Consider the following 20,353-nt stretch of genomic DNA (forward strand, 5'->3'; position numbering starts at 1 on the left):
TCTTGTCACTAATGACATTCCCAGTGTACTCAAATGTCTGCACATAAAGCCCCTGCTGAGGAGCTCTCAGTGCAGTATTACACAGCTCTGGTATGCACAGGAAGATACTATTGCCTTGCTGGGGTGGGATACGCTGCTTCTCAGCATTCAGTTCAAATTTAACTGACTTATCCTGTTGCTGTAATTTGATGAGTAAAACTTGCTGTCCATAATCTCTGCTGTCATGTTTAGAATTGCTGCCTTGTCTAGGTTTCTCAGTCTAGTGAGTATTGTTTGGGATTTATTTAAAGATTTCGACTCTAGCAGACTTGCTGTGCCTGTAAAACACTTGCAAAAATTCATTGGAGAAACGAGCTTTCTTTGCAAGATAGAAATCTCTCATTTGATCTGTGGAGAGAATTAAGACTAAAAGTTAAATCCTGCAGGAGAGCTAACTGCAAATAGTATTTGTGTATGAAGTCAGATACAAAAGAAGACATGACCCGAGAAATACAGTGAATACTGAGCGGGTGATAAAGGCATTAAAGAGCTTGAAGCTTTTTAGTAAAGTAGAAAGCAGTTCAATGCTAAAAAAAAAAAAAAAGGTGTAATAGAAAAAATATTCCTTGCCATTTTAAGTAATCTTAGTGATAGAGAAAGCTCCCCGAATAAAGGACTAGCAAAAATTGTGTCTTAGAACTTCAAAGTCAGTCTAGATACTGTCTTGAATTTTCTATATTTTCTGTGTAGCTTTTTCCTTCTGGTTTTAGCTATAAAGAATACAAAGTGATATTTGCAGGCAAGAAGATAGAAATATTGTGAGTTGCTTTTCTTTTTCTTTACTGCAGAGATTGAATGTCCAGTACATGCTAGGCCTTTTGCTTTTTTAAAAGCATGGTATATATGAGACAAATATATTTGATTTTTTTTTTAACTCTGAGAGAGGTTGTCCATTGCTGTTAGTGAAAAGAGATGATTTGCATACAGATTTACTGCACTAGTTAAGTAGCAATTAAACTGTTTACCTGTAGGAATATAAGTAATTGGGCTTTGGTTACCTTGGGATAACAACTATTCTTTTTCCAAAGAATTCTAGGTAATCGAGTGGCAGAATTAGAAAAGAAATTAAGAACTTTGGAAATTGCAGGCTTGTGGAGTCTTCCAGGTTAGTAAAATTTCAAGTGAATAGCTTGCATTGTTCCATTTTCAAGGGTATGTTTTCATTTAAGAGAAGTTTGGCCATAATTTTTTTTAATTACACTTATTTTCTGAATGTTCTATTCAGCACATTTGCAAAATTAGAAATGTCTAATAAATGTTAAGTGGAAAACCAAAATCACTAGACTTTGTAAACTCTTAAGTCAAATATGTATTAAAAATAACATGAAAAGTGCTAAAAAAAAAGGTTTAAATGTTGAAGTAATCAAATTATTTACATAGGCAGCAGGTAGAAAAACAGTGAACTATTTTACTTAAACATTGCATAAAATGATACACCACAGGTTGTTGGTCATTAATGTTTTTCAACCAATTTTATTTATTAATTTTGTACTTCTTGTAACCATGGATTTTGTTTTTTACTGTTTTTAAATGCTTTTTTTCTACTTTTTTGTAGAATCATAAACTCCTAGAAATTGGAAATGTAAATGGTCCTAAATTTTCTAGTCCATCTCTCCAGAACAGGCTTATTCCCTATAGTGCCTTAAGTATTGTATTTGGTTTTAAATTACTCAAGTAATGGGAGATTAATCTGCTTCCTAATAGACATTGTTGTTAGGAAAATGTGCAATATTTAATTTACATTTACTTTTTTCCTTCTTTTCTTCCCATTGCACCTAATTGTGTCTTCTGTAACCACTGTAAATTATGCTACTTTGTTGGTGGTGTGTGCATCATTAGGCTTTGTTGTTTACAGATTCTTATCAGTGCTAGTAAAAGTGGGAAAGAGTGGTTTAGGCTTCTGCTTTTTTTGTCTCTGTTTTTTCCACCTAACCTGTACATCTAGAAGAAAACATTTGGCAGAGCTGAAGAGCCTTTGTAACAAACCTATGCTGTTCAGCTCTTTGGGCTGATATGGTGTGTTTCCACTTCAGCTTGCCTGTTTGGGCTTCCTCAGTCCTGCTTGACTCTTTCCAGAACTAGAGGTCCAAATCTGTTCCCATGGATTTCTCCACAGTTAGGTCACCTAATACGTGTAGTGTACTTAGAGCATTTGTGCCTCCCCACATTCTCCAAGAGATGAAGGTGAGATGTTTGTCTAAGACCTTGCTAATGCAGTTTAGTACATTACTACAAACATGTCTCTCAAACTCACCAGTTATAGATACTGTAGGAGTTTGTTTATTTTGTTTTGTTTTACCAAACTAGTGTTCCATAAAGTTTTTACACTAATAAATGCAGCGTTTCCCGTGTTTGTAAAATGTATTTTAAAAAATGGAAGTGGGAACTTGCACCGTATTGATCTGTGTAGGTAAAGCATTAAATTAATGTTTATACAATAACAACTGTCTCTTTCCTTCCTTTCTTTTGCTGCCTGAAGGCCTGAGCTACAATGTCTCGGTGGGATTTGGGAGTAGGTTCTGCTTAACATATTTTTTTAGTAACTGATCCTAGCAGTACGTTAAATATTGTCATTGCATGTAAATAAATGGAAATGTTATCTGAACATTTTTATATCCAGCAGATAAAGATGCTCAGTCAAGTGGGTTAGGTGACCAGAGGAGAAATAGAAGCTGCTCTACATGAAAATTAATTTGCATTAAGGAAAATAGTAAGAAGGGATGATCTTAAATATTTTTAAAGGATTTTAACACTGGATTGTGAGTTCTGTTGAACCCTGAGATTTTGTTGATTTTTTTGCTTGCCTTTTAAATCAGGAGTGCATTTTTGTTTCCAAGTGCACTCTGATCCTGAGGTGGTCAAAAAGAGTATTGTAACACCTGATGGATCACCAGTTTTCTTTTCAGAGCGTGCAAAGCTTCCGCTCCATAAAACATCAGTGTGTACAGTTAGTGTGGGAATACCACAATGGATGCTGTAGCTGATTGTTGGCTTGGGTGAGGAGCAGAACATGGAGAGTATCTCATCCAGTCAGTCTTAAATCCAGAGTGAAAAAGTATTATTTGGTTGTGAGTGGAATTTTTTGTCATTGAAAAAAAAAAAAAAATGGATAAAAGCTGATGCTCATTCTAGCGCTGAAAGAAATGCACATTACAAATTGCAGGATTTTAATCTGAAGTTAATGTTCCTACTTAGTCATCATTATTTATATAACATTTATAACATACATTGTCACCATGATAATAATATCTTCCAAATGCTGCTAATATGCTTGATCCTATTGAAGAAAGATCTTGAATGCCTCTGGATTTTTGTTAGGTGACATATTTGTCATCTGCTTTTTGAGAAAGCCCTGAATGAACTATGGGGAAGGTAATCAACAGGAAGTGCATATTTAATTTCTGAGAAGATAAAATCTCATTCCCTGCGGATGTTCTGCCTACCAGACTTTATAGTGCCCTGCTTAGAAAATGGGCTTTAGTTAAATTAATCTCTTGTGAGGTTTGTTTTCATTGCTGAAAAGAAGGCAAGTTTGGGCATAGATTTGGCTTTGATTTTCTATTTATGATTCTGCCTCCCTTGAGAAGAAAGCAGAGAATGTGATATTCACAGAAGCATTTAATTCTTTGTCTCGGCTTCATTGTGGTTGAAATACGCACACAAATAAGTAAAATATATTCAATAACAGTACATAATAAACACCATCTTAGTCTTTTCACAATCTGATGTCACTAGATATTCACATAGGTAATTCAGTATTTTTTTTAATCTATCATTTCCTGAAAATTCCAGATTTCCACTGAAAAAAAAAAGTCTAAGAAAGAGCCAACTATGATTCAGCCTTTTTCTGTGTGGGATGATAAGAGAGTTTCGGTGCTGCTTCTTGCCCTGCAGTAATCAGTGTGGAGCAGAGGCAGGGTAGAATTAAAGAGCTCTGCAGCTGCTGTGGCTGTAGCCAGTTACAGTGGCATAGGGTGCAACAGAGGTTAGAAGAAAATACCCAACCCTGGAGAAGAAAATGAAAAATTGACTACTACTGAAAACTTATATGTATTTCAAGATCTGTGTACTTTTCACTGTAGTCCTTGAAAAATGCATTAGAGGAACATGAAGCTATATAAGTTATGAAATTGAGCTTACACAGCAGCTAGTTGAAATTCTTTGTGTGTAATCCAACTTCAGATCGTGATTCACGGAATGTAGTGCAGCAGTACCCCTGTGTGCCTCCTTCATGAATGGATGTGAATTGCTGTTAATAAATAAATAAAAAAATAAATATTCATCAGACTCTTTGGGCCACATCTATTGTTAAGATGTGTGGATACTGAGCTTAGCTTCATTTTCTGTAAGCAGGCTGGTTTTCAGAGAAAAATGTGAAAGTAAATATGTTTACTGTGTAAATACTGGCTGGAAGTCAAGAAGTATCTTTTGTGAAGCTTGTCTTGCAATCTTCAGGGACTTCAACTCAGGCTTTACTTTTTTTATGAAATAAATTTAAAAGCCTCTGCTTTCTACTTTCATATTAAAACCTCTACCCATTTTTTTTATTCATCATCTTTTTACTTCCTCCGTTGGATTCTTTTGTATCTTTTTGGATATGTGGCTGCTTCTGACTGTGTGTGAATATCTGTTGGATATTTTCATACCACAAGTTCCCTGTATGATTTGCTTCTTCCAACACAAAATTCCTTCACTGTTACAGGAAACTACATTCATCTAGAAGCTTTTGCATTTTGAAATTGTTTGGATTTGTTTTGCCTTTTTTATGTTTTTAGTTAATTTTTTGTTACAGTGGAAGGGTTGTCCTCTTTGCTGTTAGTTAATACTGGTTTTTATTACTGAGTCTAGTGGAGGCAGAATTCTGATACATACTTGACAGGGGGATCGGATTTCTACAAGATCCATGCTTCAAAAGCATCAATTGTGTTCATATTGCTGCAGTGTATTGCCCAACATGGCAATGGTATAAAAAGATCATTACTACCTTCAGGATCAAGGTATTTGCAGCCAGTGCACTTAAAAGGAATTAGGGATTGAGTGGCCCAGTTAGACTCCATGAGAACAGCTTGACTTTCATCATTCCTTAGTATCCACCAGAACTTTCTCAGAGCTGGATTTATTCCAGGTATTTCCTGACCCAGTGTTCTCTTGAAAGTCTTTGTCTTGGATGGGTGATTAGATTTAGGATGTTGCCTTAAGGTGAAACGTACAAACAGATTTAGAGGGGCGAAGTGGTTGTTACATAAATGTCGGTTCTCATGGAGATAAATAGTGCAGTATCTTGCTGCCTCCCCAGCCATTACTTATCAGTTGGCACTCGTTCTGGAGGCCACACAAACACCACGCTTAGCTGATCTTGCACATTTCCTGCCGTTTCCCCTCTAGGTTTAAGGTAGTGTCAGTCACTAAAAACCACAAGCATCCTGAATAGTGGAGGACTTCCTAAAGGATCTGCAGGTGTTGCTTTCTGCATTGCTAAAACATGTAAAGACTAAACATCTACAGCAGAGTCCTCAAATGAAAGGTTTCTTGCACTATTTTGTCTGCAGAAGAGCTGGGAAATTGCCTTTTTCCATTTGGTTTAAAACAAAAATGCTCAGAAATGTTTGGGGAATTTTCAGATTAAAATCCCTCCTGTTCCCCAGCCATGTGTACTTGTTTGCTCCCTCAGTTCTTAATTATGTGAAGTTTTTAGAGTTGTTTTAAGGAAGCATTGCAGGATAATATGTAAATCTGAAGCATAAAGCTACATAATGATGAACCTGCTTGTATCACATGATGCAGAATAACATAGAGAGTCAGAGCTGAACAGTTGCTGGTAATAGCATGCAAGTGATCCATTACTTTACTGTGATCTGATTATTACTATTTTTAATTGGATTCTAATTGCTAATTCAGTTTGCTGCATACTGCACCTGGTCTTTCAAAATCTGGCCCTTACTGAGTACTGCAGATAAAGACATACAGCTTTTCTGCCTTTGCCTTGCATATTGTGGCTCCACTAAAGAGTATTTTTTTCCATGCTGTGAAAGGATCACATTAAATGCTTTTCCTGTTCTGTACTTTTCAATAACAAAAATTTGTAAGGTATGTTTGAATATCATTGATGCACAGTGGTTGTATTTGGTGAACCAGCAGTTCTAACACCGTGATTGTTGCAGGTGGGAAGGATACGATAACATTCAGTGACCCAACCCTGCCCGTGATACAGCGGTCCAGGTCACCGTTGTTAGCGTTTGCTGATAAGCCACAGAAAACTGAAGTACAAGGTGAGCATCTGGAACGTAAGAACGGGATGAGAGCTGAGTACTCATTTCTTTCCAAATAAAAGGTAATAAATTTTCATGCTGGGATAGCAGAAGTCAAAGTTTCAGTGATCACAGAAATTGAATACATCATCCACAAGTAAAACAGATAGATGGTCCCAGTACAAATAGCAAAGGAGCGACTGAAAACTTACTGTGGAATGGATTGCATAAGGGTAGGGATCAGGTCTTACACCTCAAAGAATTTCCTGCCAGATAACATGACACTGTGTGAAGTTATTCATGCCATCTGTTTTACAGTTAACTGATTCCTGCACTTTTCCCCTCAGTTAAAATGCACAGTAGGAAGCAGTCTGTGGAACTGGTTTAGCACTTTCCTGCATTATAGGTGATGTCTAGATGAATGGCTTGCTGATTGCACATGGTAAATTGAAATATCCAACTCATTTTCCCAGAGAAATTGACTGCTTTTTTCATAGTCTTACATGTGTTTTGTTAAAATCCTTCTCCAACAGCAAGCTTTAACATTTCTTCAAAGTCAAGCTTAGCTTTATTTGACAGTTGCCGATAACCTTGATTTGTTTTTCCTTAGTTTTTCGTAATGGATGGGAGATGGATTATTTTATTTGCTTATTGGTATTTGGATAAAGTTTTTAATGGGCATAACATTATGATATGCCCAGATTTTTCTCAGCTAACCATGAAGCATCATAAACAGTATATTTGCTAGTCCTGAAACTAAATAGATTGTGGCTTAATTTTGACTTTATAGTCCATGTCATTATCTGATAAAATGTGACAGTGAGGCTGATCTTTTTTTATAATCTTGATCAGCTGATATTTTTGCTAAAAATAAGAAGTGAAACTGTAATGAATAGTTCTCTGGTGAGTAATAACTCATAAATATTCATTCTTTTACCTACTTAATTGTTGATTTTTAATTAAATCTGCAGTTACTGAAAGTATTTACTTGGTGGCATTATGCTCTTTTCTTTCCATATTTGTCCTAGGTGAGGCTGGTATTACAGTTGTGATTACAGGCTGATCAGACAGGCAGTCTGATCTGCCTGTCACATCTCATCAGACCCTCTTGCTGTTGCTTTGTAACACTGCCAAACCTTAGCTCTGGGCTGAAGCTTTACACACTGTGTGTTTTCTACGTCAGCTGATTTTTATTTTTTTTTAAGACAGCCAAATAACTTCTTTTTTGTCTTAAATACTGATGATCACATGGGTTTTTTGGTGGGCTTTTTTTTTTGTCTTTTGTATGTTTGGATTTGGGTTGTTTGGGTTTTTTTTCCAAATATGCAAGCATTTACTCTATCTACAATTATAGGAATTTGAAATCTAGGGGAAAGGTTTCCAGCCTAGGGAAGCAGTCTGGAGTTTCCACCTCATTCTGCATGATTCACTTACAAATCTCATCTGCTAAAAACAAACAAATGATTCTGTTGAGTTTACTTTGTGTCACCAGTGCTGGTAAAACTCCATATGCACCATTCCTTTGAGATAAAGTAAACGTAGAGGGAAAAAAAACATGAAGCAGAGAGGGAAGAAAGGCCCAGGATCAGGACTCTCAAGTGGTGGGAAGACTAGAGTAGATGGAGTTTGACAGAGTTGATGGAAGTCTGAGGGAGGAGGGACCTGTGTGTGGCTGAGCAGAGGTCAGAGCACAGGAGTGAGGAATCAGAATGTTGGCAGTGAAAGCAAGATGTGATTAAAAGATATTGAAAGGTGGATGAGAAATGAGTGCAGTGAGTGTAGGGACTGGATAAACAAAGGGATGTGGAGCAGGAGCAGAAAGATAGTCAGGGGAAGAGAAGAGCAGAAGAAAACAGCCTTGGATAGGAAAGGACAGACAAGGATTAGACCTGTGGCAGTCATAGCAAGAATCAGCTCCCAGTGGGTCATCTTCTTTCCTCCTCTCTGTCCCATGACCATAATGAGAACCAAGGTTAATCACAGAAATTCTGTCATTAAACTAGAGTAGGTTAAGAAATTACTATTCTGCCTACACAAACAGCTTGCGTTTTCCCTTGCCTATGCCCCAATATATCTGATAACCTGCAGTGAGAACTGAGGCAAAAGTCACCTTGTTAATTCAACTGGAGCAACTTTTTGGTGACAAAGATGAGCACATATCTAGGACCAGCTATGCAGGGAACACCATAGTTTCTAGCAGTAGGTGATGCAACAATAACCTGTTCTGCTGCTCCAGATGCTTTTTCTGAAGGATGTTTGGGGCTGCCATTTTCCCTTCAAAGCCTGAAAAGGAAGCAGTGTGTTTTTAGCTTTAGTTTTAGTGGGGCATGTCCCTGTGCTTGGAGCTATGCAACTCCTCTGCAGTCAGCATCTATATTGGAATGATACAAAGGTACCTTTTGTACCACTCTACACAGAGAATGAGTGCTGTTGAGGTTTAGGAACTTCGTGCATATTCTAATTTTTCATCTATAACATGTACCTCCAAAATCTGGGCGACCTTGGAAACTGGGAAGAACACAGGAATGTGTTCATCTGTCGTCATTCACCAAACAAGTATGCTCTTGGTTAAAGTATTACTGAAATAAAAACAAAACTACTCTTATTTTCCTGTTCATTGAATGATCAGTTGAGTGAAAACCGTTGATAACCAGAATGGCAATGAAATTCGTACTTATCATTATATATTAGACCTCATGTCACGTTGGTCAGTTATGGTCTTTTGAAAGAATAGCATGGGTATTTGGTGCCTGTTTGACCCAAGAAGTCTACTTAACATTTAAACAAACATTTCTTCTTTATCAGAACTTTTTATAATGCATCAAGTGTTGCTCCAGCTAGATCTGTAGATAATCAGAGGGCTTTTTCAGGCTTTTTTTATCCAGCCTATCTGCTTACCCTGGTGTCATCAAAGCCTCCTTTAATCTGCACTTGTTATCACTGTTTCAGTTAAGCTGGATGGTGGATGTGTGTAGGATCTAATGTGTGGTTCCTGTGTGAACATGCATAATGACAGAGTACAATCATATAAATTAAAGCCTGTCTTGTGCCACAGAATCTCACTTTATCCAATGCACAGGATGGATAGTGTCAAGGGATGGACTGTACTTGAGCATCACAGCTGCTAATGAACAGCTACTTAGGGCTTTTCCACTCCATTGTTGAATGTCTTGTCCCTGCTGTACTGTCTGGGTGCTATTTCAGGCATTCCCTGAAGAAAACAATGCTGTTCTTCTATGAACTTTTCTCTGGTCATTTAGTGCTTTGAGACAATTTATCTTCAGAAGATTGCAGCAAGATGATAGGTTAGTGTTGTTCTACTGTAAGAGGGAAGAAACCGAGGCATGCAAAGAGGAAGACAGAGTCCCTGCTAGTTTCGAGTGCTAGTTTGAGGTACATACATTTTGGCTCATTTGGAGCACTTTGATGTACAATACAAGCAGAGTAGTAGTGCACATCAAGCTTCTAGTTTTCCAGCTGACTTCTCAGATAATGAGGCTTAGATCCAGTGGATGATCACCTTTTGAAAGTTAATTTATCCCTGCCTTTTCCACAGACTTAAATTCCAGCTCTTCACAGTTGCGTTCCTAGCTTTGTTGATGGCAGTAAGAGTGTCTGTTCCCTTCGTGCCAAGCCTGGTCTCATTCACTCAGTAGCTCCCAAATTCTAAATGAGGCAGGATAAGATCAAGACAGTAGGGTGGTCCTCTGCAGCCAGGCAGTCCCATCCTTGTGTGAGGCAGGATTCCTGTGAGAGAAATGGAGTAAATTCTTATGTACTAAAAGGTAATGCATCTGCACAAGAGTAATTTTAAGCTCTCAAGGCAGACTTAATTTAGGTATTTCCTGATTTTTCTTTACTTTTCAAGCTTATTTTCAATGAGGCTTTCTGTCCTTTAATGGTCACATTAAAGAACACTTTCACAAGGGTATTTGCACATTGATTTTTTTTTTATTTTGACACTTTTTTCAGTGTTTGCCATTTAGTATAATGTTATACTTCAAATTCTTGTACAGCTGCTTTATGCTGTTACCCTAATCAAAATAATATTTTATGTTTGGAGAAATGTTGCAGGACCAATAACAAAACTTCATTATTAGATGAAAGCCTGTGAAAAGCTTCAAATAAATGGAGCTTGTGTTAACCCCTGAAACTGGTAGTGACGGGGGGATTAATGGTAAGCTGTGCCAAAAATTTCCATAGCTAGGTGCCTTGGAGTTGATATTCCTCTAGAAAAGTTTTCCTGACCTTGCTGTTCTACAGTATGGTACTATCTGACTCTGAATTGTTGGTTTTAGAGAAAGACAGGATCCAAAACAGGGCCAGATCCAGCAGGAAACTTAGTGTCGATTGTTTATTGTCTAAGGAATAGGCCTGGGAAGGATAGGGAAGTGCTCTTAAAAATTCCTTACTGAGATAAACATCTCTGTGGTCCAGCACTGGTAGTAATATTTTTCAAATCAGATATATAACAAATGCCTCCAGCTGACTCGAGTATCTTGTTGTTCCATTTCTCTTTCAGCAGAACAGAAGGGAGAATGTGATGAAACTTACGCTGTTGCAAGTGAGTCCCTGGCTCCAGAGGGAACAAACTTAAATAACAGAATCCAAAATAAACATTTTTACCCTTCATTACCTCAGCTATCTTCTGAGGAAGAAGACATAAACAAGCTTGGAAGTCAGATAATTAAACTGACAGTTGCAGAACTGGAAGGGAAAAGAGGAGGCGGTCCTGTGGGAGAGCAGAACGTGGGAGTTGGAGCAGAGCTTAATGATTCATCAGAGGCAGAGTTCCCACTTCCCAGCCCTGATCCATCTGACCCCACAGATCCCTCAAACTCTGAGAATGAACGAACAGGTGAAACTGAGGTCCTGAAAGACAATGACAAAACCTTAGAGAGGGATTGTGAAATTCCAAACGAAAGAGGGGATCCAAATAACAGCACCGTGGATGTGGTTCGTACTGAGGTCCCTGGAAGGCATGGACGGCTCAGTGTTAAAACTGCAGACACAAATAACAGCTTTGAGGAGCTCTCTGAATCTGAAAACAAGAAACCATCTGATGCTGCTGAAAACCGTGAATATTTGGATAACAGTTTGGCTTGAGGTATGAAATCCAGGCCCTCAAGCACCTTACTGTAATCCTTGTGCAGTGTCTGTGCTGTCACAGATATGATCAGTAAAATATTGTGCTGTAGGGTTGATTATTTCATACTGAACTGTTAATAATTCTTTAAAAAATATGCTTTTCTGTTAGTTCTGGCTGTAGTGTACCAAAGCTGTAAATTACCTAAGGGAGAGAATTAGTGATGAGGTTTAGTCATGTTGTTTTTTTGTAATGATTTGAAGTTTCTATATAGATTGATGTAATTTACATTAGTGTAATTGCCAGTGATAATGATTTATCTTGTTATCACTAGGCTCCTGAAACATGTATGGTCCTAGTGCTGGACTGTATTTTAATGCTGAGAAATGTCTCTTGAAGATGAAAAATTTGGAGTGATAAATTGAGAAGCATCCTAAGGCTGCAAGCTTTTGCTTCTTTGTCAGACTGTGTTCTTTTTCTCTTTACACATAGTGACTGTCAGTACATCCTTAGAATAAGATCACTGTTCCCTTACAGGAAGTTTCTGAAAACCATTCCTGCATGTATATAGTTCTCTCATTACAAACCTTTCTACCTTTGTATTTTGTCAACTGTACAAAATTTTTCCTTTCCTCTCCCAGCTCACCTCATGAAAATGAAGCAAGTTATTTCACCAGATACTGAGAGCCCAATTTAATGAGGCTCTGAAGGAAACATCATCAGAGAAGCCAGAAGTCTTACTGTGAGAAACAGCAGTGCTGTTCTAAAGCAAAGAAAACAGCAAGAGGAGAACCGGTGATGTCCTGTCCAGATACTTGGCTGTCCATTTCTGGAATTGCATCCCTCTTCTTTCAGGAGCTGGAATGGGCACTTGGGCTTAGTTAATGGGTGATAGGTTTCAGCCTACTCCATCTGTGCTTTCCTTTCTAAAGGAATTTTGTGTCTTTTTCATTTTCTTATTACTTAAAATTAAGGATAATTCTTCCTTTCCTCCTCATTCAGCAGTCTGTGGTATAATAGAAGGATTATTTGCATTGTTGCCACTTTTTAAAACTTCTTCTTTTGAAGAGGTTTAGTCATAGAAAAATATTCCTATAATAACTGGGGGGAAAGGGAGCTGCTGTGTCATTCCCTAGCTTGGTCCTGATGCTGGACCTGTGCCACTCTGCTTCTAGGAAGGCAGCAACGAGGGAATACTTAACGTTGAAATTAGCAGCTGTTGGGGAAGGGGAGGCAGGTCTTTCCTCTCCTGTTTGTAGCATAAGGAATAGTCTCTGCAGCTGTGGAGCTTCTATGGGCCAGCAGCCGTCAAGGCAATTTTTCTGCTGGCTTGGGACCTAATTGTCTGTAAATGTTCATTTCTCACTCTAGAACTTGAAACCAATCAGAGAGAATTAAAGCAAATTTAATAAAATACTACTAATAAAAAGGAAAATCCCTCCCAGACTGAGTACTTCTTTGACAAATAACTGCCAGCTGCAAGTTTTTACAGCCCACTTGTCAGCTACTGAATAAAGAGAGTTTATATTAGCAGTACTGACAAACTCTTCTGTATGTGTAAGATGAGCTAGCAGGTGCTGCCATAATCAAGGTGTCAGAGCCCATGAACGGTTTGTATTCAGCAAAAGAAAGGCTCTATGTAAATTATTACATATAACTATAAGGAGTGATAGTCGGAAGGTGAAAAATGTGGCTTGTCTCTTCTCATGTGTTTTCCTTAGCAAGTGCATTTGTGTAACCCTTTCAGTGTCTGTCTGCAGGATACAAAGCCATACTTACAGTGCTCCTCAAATATGTGTATTTTGTCTTTAAGGGTAATTGGACTTTGCAACGTTCCACTGATGTTAAGCAGCAGTCCTTAGGAACAGAAGTTACATAAATAGTTAAGCATATTAGGGACATGAAGCAGTAAAAAGTTTTTATTTTGTTATCTTGCTCACCATTAAAATTCCTCATTACCTGAAAAAAACCCAAGAGTTTAAGTGTTTGAAAGAGTGTTAAGCTGTTCCCAGTAATTGTAACTGACTGCATTACTGACTCATTTTTGTGACAGTCAGAAGAAAAATAGCTGTAGAAACTAAAATCTCCAGGAGAATGTGCAGGATTTTTTTCCTCTAATGCCTGAATGTCACATGAAGTAACATTTTGCTTGAGATGTATTTTTTCCATCTTTCACAGACTGATCCTGCATAGAGCTAAATATCAATGCAGTCAGAACTGAGGCAAGCAAATAAAAAGGCCAAGATTTCATGTACTGAGCTCAGAAATGTTGAGGATCTTTTACTATTTCCCTGTGCTGTGTCTTTCCTGACCGAGAGATGTGAGAATGAGCATTTTGCTTACAGTCCCTTAACAGTCCCAGTTAATGCTATTAGTTAATTAAGAGCCTGGTGTAAGGTTGAAACAGTGCTGGATCAACAGCTTTTTAGTGCCTCATTTGCTGATTCTTTTCAGTATGTCTTTTTTTTGAGAGCATACTGATGTACAACCCAACAATTAGGGCATCTTGGTAATTGTCCTCACACCATTCTCCCTCTTAGTTGCTATTTTTAAATCTTTGCAATCACTAAATTCCAGAAAGATTCATAGATCTCTGAAAACCTCATTTCCAGTGTGATGTTACTGCTGCAATACTGGCCCTCTCCTTTCTCTTCTAGCAAATGCATATTCTAGGTACATTTTTAGCTTTCTCCCAGGAAGCCAAGACTTCAAAGCAAGGAGACTTACAAAAGTAAGAATTTGTTACTGCACTAGCTGATAAGTAATTAAATATTCTTGTCAGTTCTTCCTCAGATATTGCTTTAATTGATATTGTTGTGTTAATATAAAAATGATTTTTTTTTTCCCAGTAAATTTATCTAGTGTTTTTTTGTGGACTCTACCTTAAATTTGAGGGGTGTTTTTGTTTTTTGTTTCGTTTATTAAGTCCTGTGTTCCCTTTTTCTACTACTTTAAAAGTGCAGAAATCACAACCAAACATGCAAGCCTTGTTGGTGTTGGGCTTTGGGGAAGCAAACTGGGAAGGGAATTTTGTGGCAGGAGTATGGATAAGCTGCATTTCACAAACTGATTTTAAGGAGGTTGTCATACCTAAAGGTAAAGTCATGCATTATCTGTGAGAAGGATTTCATTTGAAAATATGATGATGTGGTTATTGGAAAAATAATGTTCACTGAATTTGTAAAGTAAGTGTGTGAAAATGACCGATTAAGAAGCATCTTTTAGAATGCTGCTTCTTTCCTAAGTGAGACTATTTTTAAGCATATGGGAACTTGTATAATAAAGACAGTGGAATTTCTTTAATCCCTATGAGCTCAGGAATGTATTTCAAAATCTTAAGTGAGATTAAGTTGAAAATCTGCTACATTTCTAAAAGATAGCATTTTGTTTACGAGCTTCTGTTTTGTAGTTTGCTTTCTAAATTATGCAGTTTAATTTATTTGCAAACCAGTCTTTTGTTGCTGCCTGGATTAACAGCACAACGTGGTTAAATTATATTAATACATTTTGTCATCTTTAATAAAAACATTTCCTGATATACTTGCGCTACCTGCTCGTTTCTTTTTCTCTTCTTAGTATTAGATGAATGATAGCCATGGGGTGATGTTTTAATATTCTGTGTTAAATTTAAAAAGAAAAGCCTTATTAAGTGAAAGTTTTAAGGCTGAAAATTATCTTACTTTAATCTTTTCACTGTCACTTCTCCTGGCCCAAACTTTGTTCCTACAGTTTTGTATGTAGTAACAGACTCAGTATTTTTTTGCTTTGAAAAGAATATTTCTCTCTGATCTGCTAACTTTATCATCATGGTCTAAGCAGCATTATAACTTTTGTATATAACTTTGTTACTAACAGGCACAGACTGGAGACTTATAGAAGGAGAATAATATAATGGATCTGAAGTTCAACACAGCAATTTCTGTACTGTCCTTTTAGGAGAAGTCCACTACCAAGGTCTGGCAACACAACACCCAAGGCTGTTAACAGCATAGAGACCTTTCTGCTTTCCAAGTTGGCACCTAACTGCAGAATAGTGTCTAATGAGAGGCACATTCTTACTTTTTTCCTGTAGTATTTAACGATCCCTTAAAAGACCCTTACAGTGCACAGATTCTTTAGCCCATTCACCCAATCCATCTGTACTCTTGCTTACATGCATTCAAGTCCTAAACTGCATAAAAGGGAATCTTTTCCTTCAAGAAAACACAATGTTGAGTTGATGCTGGTTTTATTGATGGGCTTACATAAAGGAACCTCTGCAAAAGTGATATGGATTTCACAGAGGAGCAAGCTAATGGGAGTCCTTTAGCCATATATCTTAGTGGGCAACAGCACAGCCTGAGTTACTTTGTGCTGCCCTGGCTGTAGCTGGCATTTTGGACTTCACCTAAGCCTGGCTCTATGTTCTTTTGAGACCTCTCTTCTTCTTGTCCATAACCTCAGGCAGTTTCTCTTCCCACAAGTTCTTGTTGCTTATCCCAATCACACAGCAAGCCAGACGTTTCCCAGCATTTCCATTTTCTAAACTGGCCTTATTATTGCCCTTGCCCATGTCATCTTCCTGCTCGTGGATCACAACAGATCTGCCCATTATGGAATACGGACCAAAGACTGTGGCAAAGATGTTTGTTTTGTATCTTCTGATTTTGCCTTCTTTAGGAAGAAAGTTGCCAAAATCTCCTGGGTGACGAGGGTGATTCACTCTGAAAGGGTTATAGTGTCCCCCTGTAGAATCACAGCCGTTGCTGAGGTCTCCAAGCTCGTGGATGTGTATAGCTCTGCTAGATTGATTGTTATCCAGTGGAAACCCATCCAAGTAAAAAAGGGCTTCCAGTCTTCCATATGGGTAATACTGCCTGAATAAGACTTGTCCAGTCACTTGTGGCTTGTCAGCATCTATTTTGGAGCTGGGCTTCATTTCACAAGTGGTGTAAATCATCCCATCAGTCTCGTTACCACGTGTTACAGGGTAGAGCAAATTCTGCCAGAGGTCGTTCACTTGTTTCTGTATTTCATGCAGTGACTCCTGGCGTGGGTCAGTTTCCTTGTCTGTTGTGACAGCAGTGGCAGACAGGGCGAGCCCAGTGACCAGGGAAAGAATCAGAAACATCTTGGCAACTTCAAGCCTGCAAAAGATACAGGAAGGTACAAAGAATTCCAGGCGTTTTGCAGCAGTATGGCTGGAGAGAAAGGCACACGCAGCCAGTGGTGAGCTGAGTGAAACAGCTGGAACGTGGTCCCGGTGGACTGCTGCTTGCTGAACCTGTCTCCTGTGATGAACTGAAACTCAGTCGGAATATGTGTATTTAAACACATGCAACTGGCACCCATGACTAAAAGAAATTCTAGTGATTATATATTTTAAATTAGATCTTGATCTCAAAAACTACCTCTGTTTCCCTGCAGGAAGCAAGCAAGCCAAAATGTTTTAAAATCTGAGTTTGTATTTTTGTATTGTAGAAAAGTAGGCTTTTGTGCTCTAACAAATTCCAGCGAGACATTTTGCCAGAAGTTTTTTCTTGGTCCATCTACTTAACCACTAGTTAGGCATTACAAACAAAAAGTAAAAATCCAACAAGTTGATTACCTTGCAGAACCTCTCAGTAGTAGCTCTTCACCTCTGCTCCCCTAAACGAAGATGTGATCGGACAGAAGGCCAGAGCTGCTTGAAGGTGATGCTTACAGAAACTGCGTGTTTGTGTAGGAATTAGGTAACGCTGGCTCAGGAGAGGCGGGAGAACTGCGGGAGGGGAGGGAGGCGGGGACGGAGGGAAGAAGGGAGGGGAGAAAGTTCTAGGCATTTTTGTTTTGGGCAGGGTGAATACTTCATCCTTTCCTGGTGAGTTTGTGAGTCTGGCTCTCGGTCCTCACCGGCATTTCAAAATCAAAAAAAAAAAAAAAAAAAAAGCCACAAAACTTTGAAATTAATCTGCCTTTTGGTGACTTCATGCACTCATCTAAAACAAGTGAACTTCAGCAGGCAGGGAGGGGAAAGGAATGAGCGTTGTTAAGGCACAACTGGGCAGTTTCCTTACTTGTGTGGTGCTTATCTGGAGCTAGTTTGCATTTTTATTTTTTTGTTAATCAAAATAGAAACTGGTACTTGAGCAACATAAACTGTTCTATATAGATGTATGCAAAAGTTTTTGTGGATTTAGAAAGTTTAAACTGTGATTATTGAGGTGCATGTCAATGATGCCTCTCTGAAGTTTTAGGGTTAGTTTAGCATCTGTTCTGCTCCTTTACTTAGTAAAATATCTGATCCTCTGCAGCCCTTCTGCTTTTTTTTTTTCTCTTTCTTTTTTTTTTTTTTTTTTTTAAACTACCAGTGATTTCTTTCCTAAGAGAGAAGTACTGAGGCAGTGCAACATCAGAGTGAGGTGCACAGAAATTGCTCAGAAGCTGACTGGAGCATGGAGAGTTCACATGTGTTTCATCATCCCATGAACTAAGAAGTGCTCTTCTCTCAGGGGCATTGCCCTGCCCACAGCACTTCCCACTGATGTAGCTGAAATGTGGATTTGTCTGTCAGATCAATTTAACAGGGTGAGACTTCTGTGGAGAGAAAAGAGTAGCTCTTATTACTCTGGAACAATTCTCAATGCAAGAAAATTGCAATGAAAATCCCTTTTCCCAGTCTTCTGCCAGCTGCATAAGGAATGGTACTGTCAGCTTCTGCAATGTAAAATTGTGTGTGTTAATCTTACCAGTATCATATACCACATCAGATGCAAGATAGTTATGTGAGAGAGACAATTTTTTTCCTTTATGTATGAGGGAGAGTAGAGCTGAAGGAAATGTCAGCTACTCGGATCATTAGCCAGGGAAATACAGAATTAACTAACTTCATTTTTGAATATTGGAATATTGAATGTGTTACTTGAGCTCTTCAGTTCTTAATCTGTGAAACAGGACAACTGGTATTTCTTCAGTGTATTTACAAGTTTTTCAGATCACTGTGCTCTTGGGCTCTGTGCAGTGTTCAGTGGGAGCTGAGCTCTCAGAGCAGCTGAGTGCCAGGATTGTCCATCACCCCAAGGTTAACGTGGCCTCCTTTGCAGCTCTTCCCAGCTTTATTCACTGGCACTCTCTGAGCTGGGAAAAGCCATACTTGCAGTGTGGTAATACTATGAAACTGCTTGGGTTTAAAGCATTTGAAAGTTTTATAATCAGGTTTTCTAAATAGACACAAAAAATGTTCAGCTAAGACTAGCCAAATGCACAGGTTTAAGTTTGTAAAATACAGGAAGCAAACATCCAGTCTAGATACAATTAGAAAAATTACTTCTTAGCAACATAAACCATTTTTTAAGGGGTCACAACAAATGGAGGGAATAAAAGAGTATCATTCATCGTTTACTCTTTGAGTCACAAAATAGTGAACTGCAGTTGAATTTAATACTTTTACAAGGAAATTCTTGAGCCAACAATCAGTACTCCAAGAAAATAATTGTAAAGCTTTAATTGAATTATAAGGCATTTTGAAATATGTAGGGACAGAATTTTAGCTGGCTTAAATACAGAAGTGTTTCTGACTTCAGTGGCATTTGTGCTGCCTACAGCAGCTGGGATTCCATCCCTGGAAAAACCTACTTGCTGCTTTTTTTTTTGATGTACTGCACATGAGGGAGGGAAGCAAAAATGCAGAAGGTGTAAAGGAGATGATCAAAGGGACAGAAAGGACTGCAGCAAAGTGAAATGATGTATTTGTACTGCTATGCACTTCAGAAAAGGAAATAGTAGCTGTGGGCCGCTGTCAGAAGGATGCATTTTAAAAAGAAGGGCTGATAACTACAAGGAATGCAATTGCCAAGGTGATTTGGCATTCATTTTGAGTCTGAAAGATGGTCACTAAGTACTAACCAGGTGTATCATTAAAGTCTGCTACTACCCACTGCCTATGTTTTAATTTTCTGGTTACAAAGAGGTGCGAATAATGGGCTTGACAGCCTTTGAAGCAGACAGCAGTTACTGGGAAGAAAGTCCACAGTGACCTGACCATGCACTTGTGTTACAGTCACTTCTCTAAAAAATAGACCTCTGCTTTTGCTCCAGTTCTACGAGATCTTTTGTATCCTGAGTTTCAAGCAATGTCCTAAAGTTTCCTGGGCTATACAACACAGAATAGTCAAAACAACTTCTGCAAGGCTCTCTAGACTGCACAGGAAGAATTTTGTTTTATAGTGAGATTTATACCAGACTGTGCTTACAAGCTCCCAGTCCATGCTGTGGCTTTCAGGGTTGGTTGGTTGGTGGTCTTGTTTTGCAATGACACCATTCCTATTGCATTACTCTCCTGTTTGACTTAATATTGTTTGATTTTTCCAGCACAGAGATAAACATGATGAGGAAAACACTGCATAGGAGAGAATCCTTTTATAGCAAGCTGTAGCCTTTTTTTTCTCTCCAGCAGTTGGATCTGCTCTTAGTGGGTTTTTTTTTGATAGAATGGTTCTCCATAAAAACAACACCCAGAGAAGGAAACTTGTATGTCTTTGGGAGTGAGTGATGGAGCTGACTGCTTTTCTCCACATATGGCAGAAGCTGGAGCAGCTGAAAGAAAGGGGACATTTTTAGTCTGAGGGGAACAGTCAAGATCCTTGGGCACCTGATCTGCTCCTTTGGTTTTGGTGGCTTTCTGCCATTTCTGATTCATGGGAGCCAGTTATGCTGGTGGCTCATCAGGCAGCAGCAGGAGCATGCAGCATTTGGTGGTGTGTGGAGTTAGAGACGGCAAGGCAGCAAAACTTCCACGTATTGGGATTGGTGAGGTATCGTATGTGCTGTGTGCCCAGCCCCGTGTGACACCTGGTGTGTCCCGGTACCTGCACAGGGTCTGCAGCCAAAGCCTGCAGTGTTGGTTTTTGTCTGTAGTGCTGCGGCAGTGCAGCCAGGGGGGCAGGACAAGGAAAGCAGCAATGCAGCCAGGGGGGCAGAATGAGGAAAGCAGCAATGCAGCCAGGGGGGCAGGACGAGGAAA

The 20,353-nt window shown here is 38.7% G+C and overlaps 2 protein-coding genes across 8 annotated transcripts in view; one reads left to right on the forward strand and one right to left on the reverse strand.

Annotated features, from left to right (window-relative positions):
• Positions 1–14,922, forward strand: part of CCDC149 (coiled-coil domain containing 149) — a 51,728-nt gene extending 36,806 nt beyond the window's left edge. For 4 of the 7 annotated variants that reach the window (XM_033513566.1, XM_033513569.1, XM_015624993.2 and 1 more), the window contains 5 exons: positions 1,068–1,144; positions 2,519–2,551; positions 6,201–6,308; positions 10,810–11,394; positions 12,015–14,922. In XM_033513566.1, the coding sequence (XP_033369457.1) occupies positions 1,068–1,144; positions 2,519–2,551; positions 6,201–6,308; positions 10,810–11,393 (802 nt within the window). In that variant the 3' untranslated portion in view covers position 11,394; positions 12,015–14,922. The remainder of the gene's footprint in view (positions 1–1,067; positions 1,145–2,518; positions 2,552–6,200; positions 6,309–10,809; positions 11,395–12,014) is intronic. The other 3 variants (XM_033513568.1, XM_015624995.3, XM_033513567.1) reach the window with 2 other exon arrangements.
• Positions 14,923–15,584: 662 nt separating this feature from the next.
• SOD3 (superoxide dismutase 3) lies at positions 15,585–17,130 on the reverse strand. The gene is made up of 2 exons (XM_015624998.3): positions 16,961–17,130; positions 15,585–16,499 (listed from the first exon to the last, which is right to left on the reverse strand). The coding sequence occupies exon 2, from the start codon at positions 16,481–16,483 to the stop codon at positions 15,773–15,775; it is 711 nt and encodes a 236-aa protein (XP_015480484.1). The 5' UTR covers positions 16,484–16,499; positions 16,961–17,130; the 3' UTR covers positions 15,585–15,772.
• Between the last annotated feature and the right edge of the window lie 3,223 nt (positions 17,131–20,353).

Source organism: Parus major, chromosome 4, assembly GCF_001522545.3.
Source record: "Parus major isolate Abel chromosome 4, Parus_major1.1, whole genome shotgun sequence".
In the NCBI taxonomy this organism is placed as follows: domain Eukaryota; kingdom Metazoa; phylum Chordata; class Aves; order Passeriformes; family Paridae; genus Parus; species Parus major.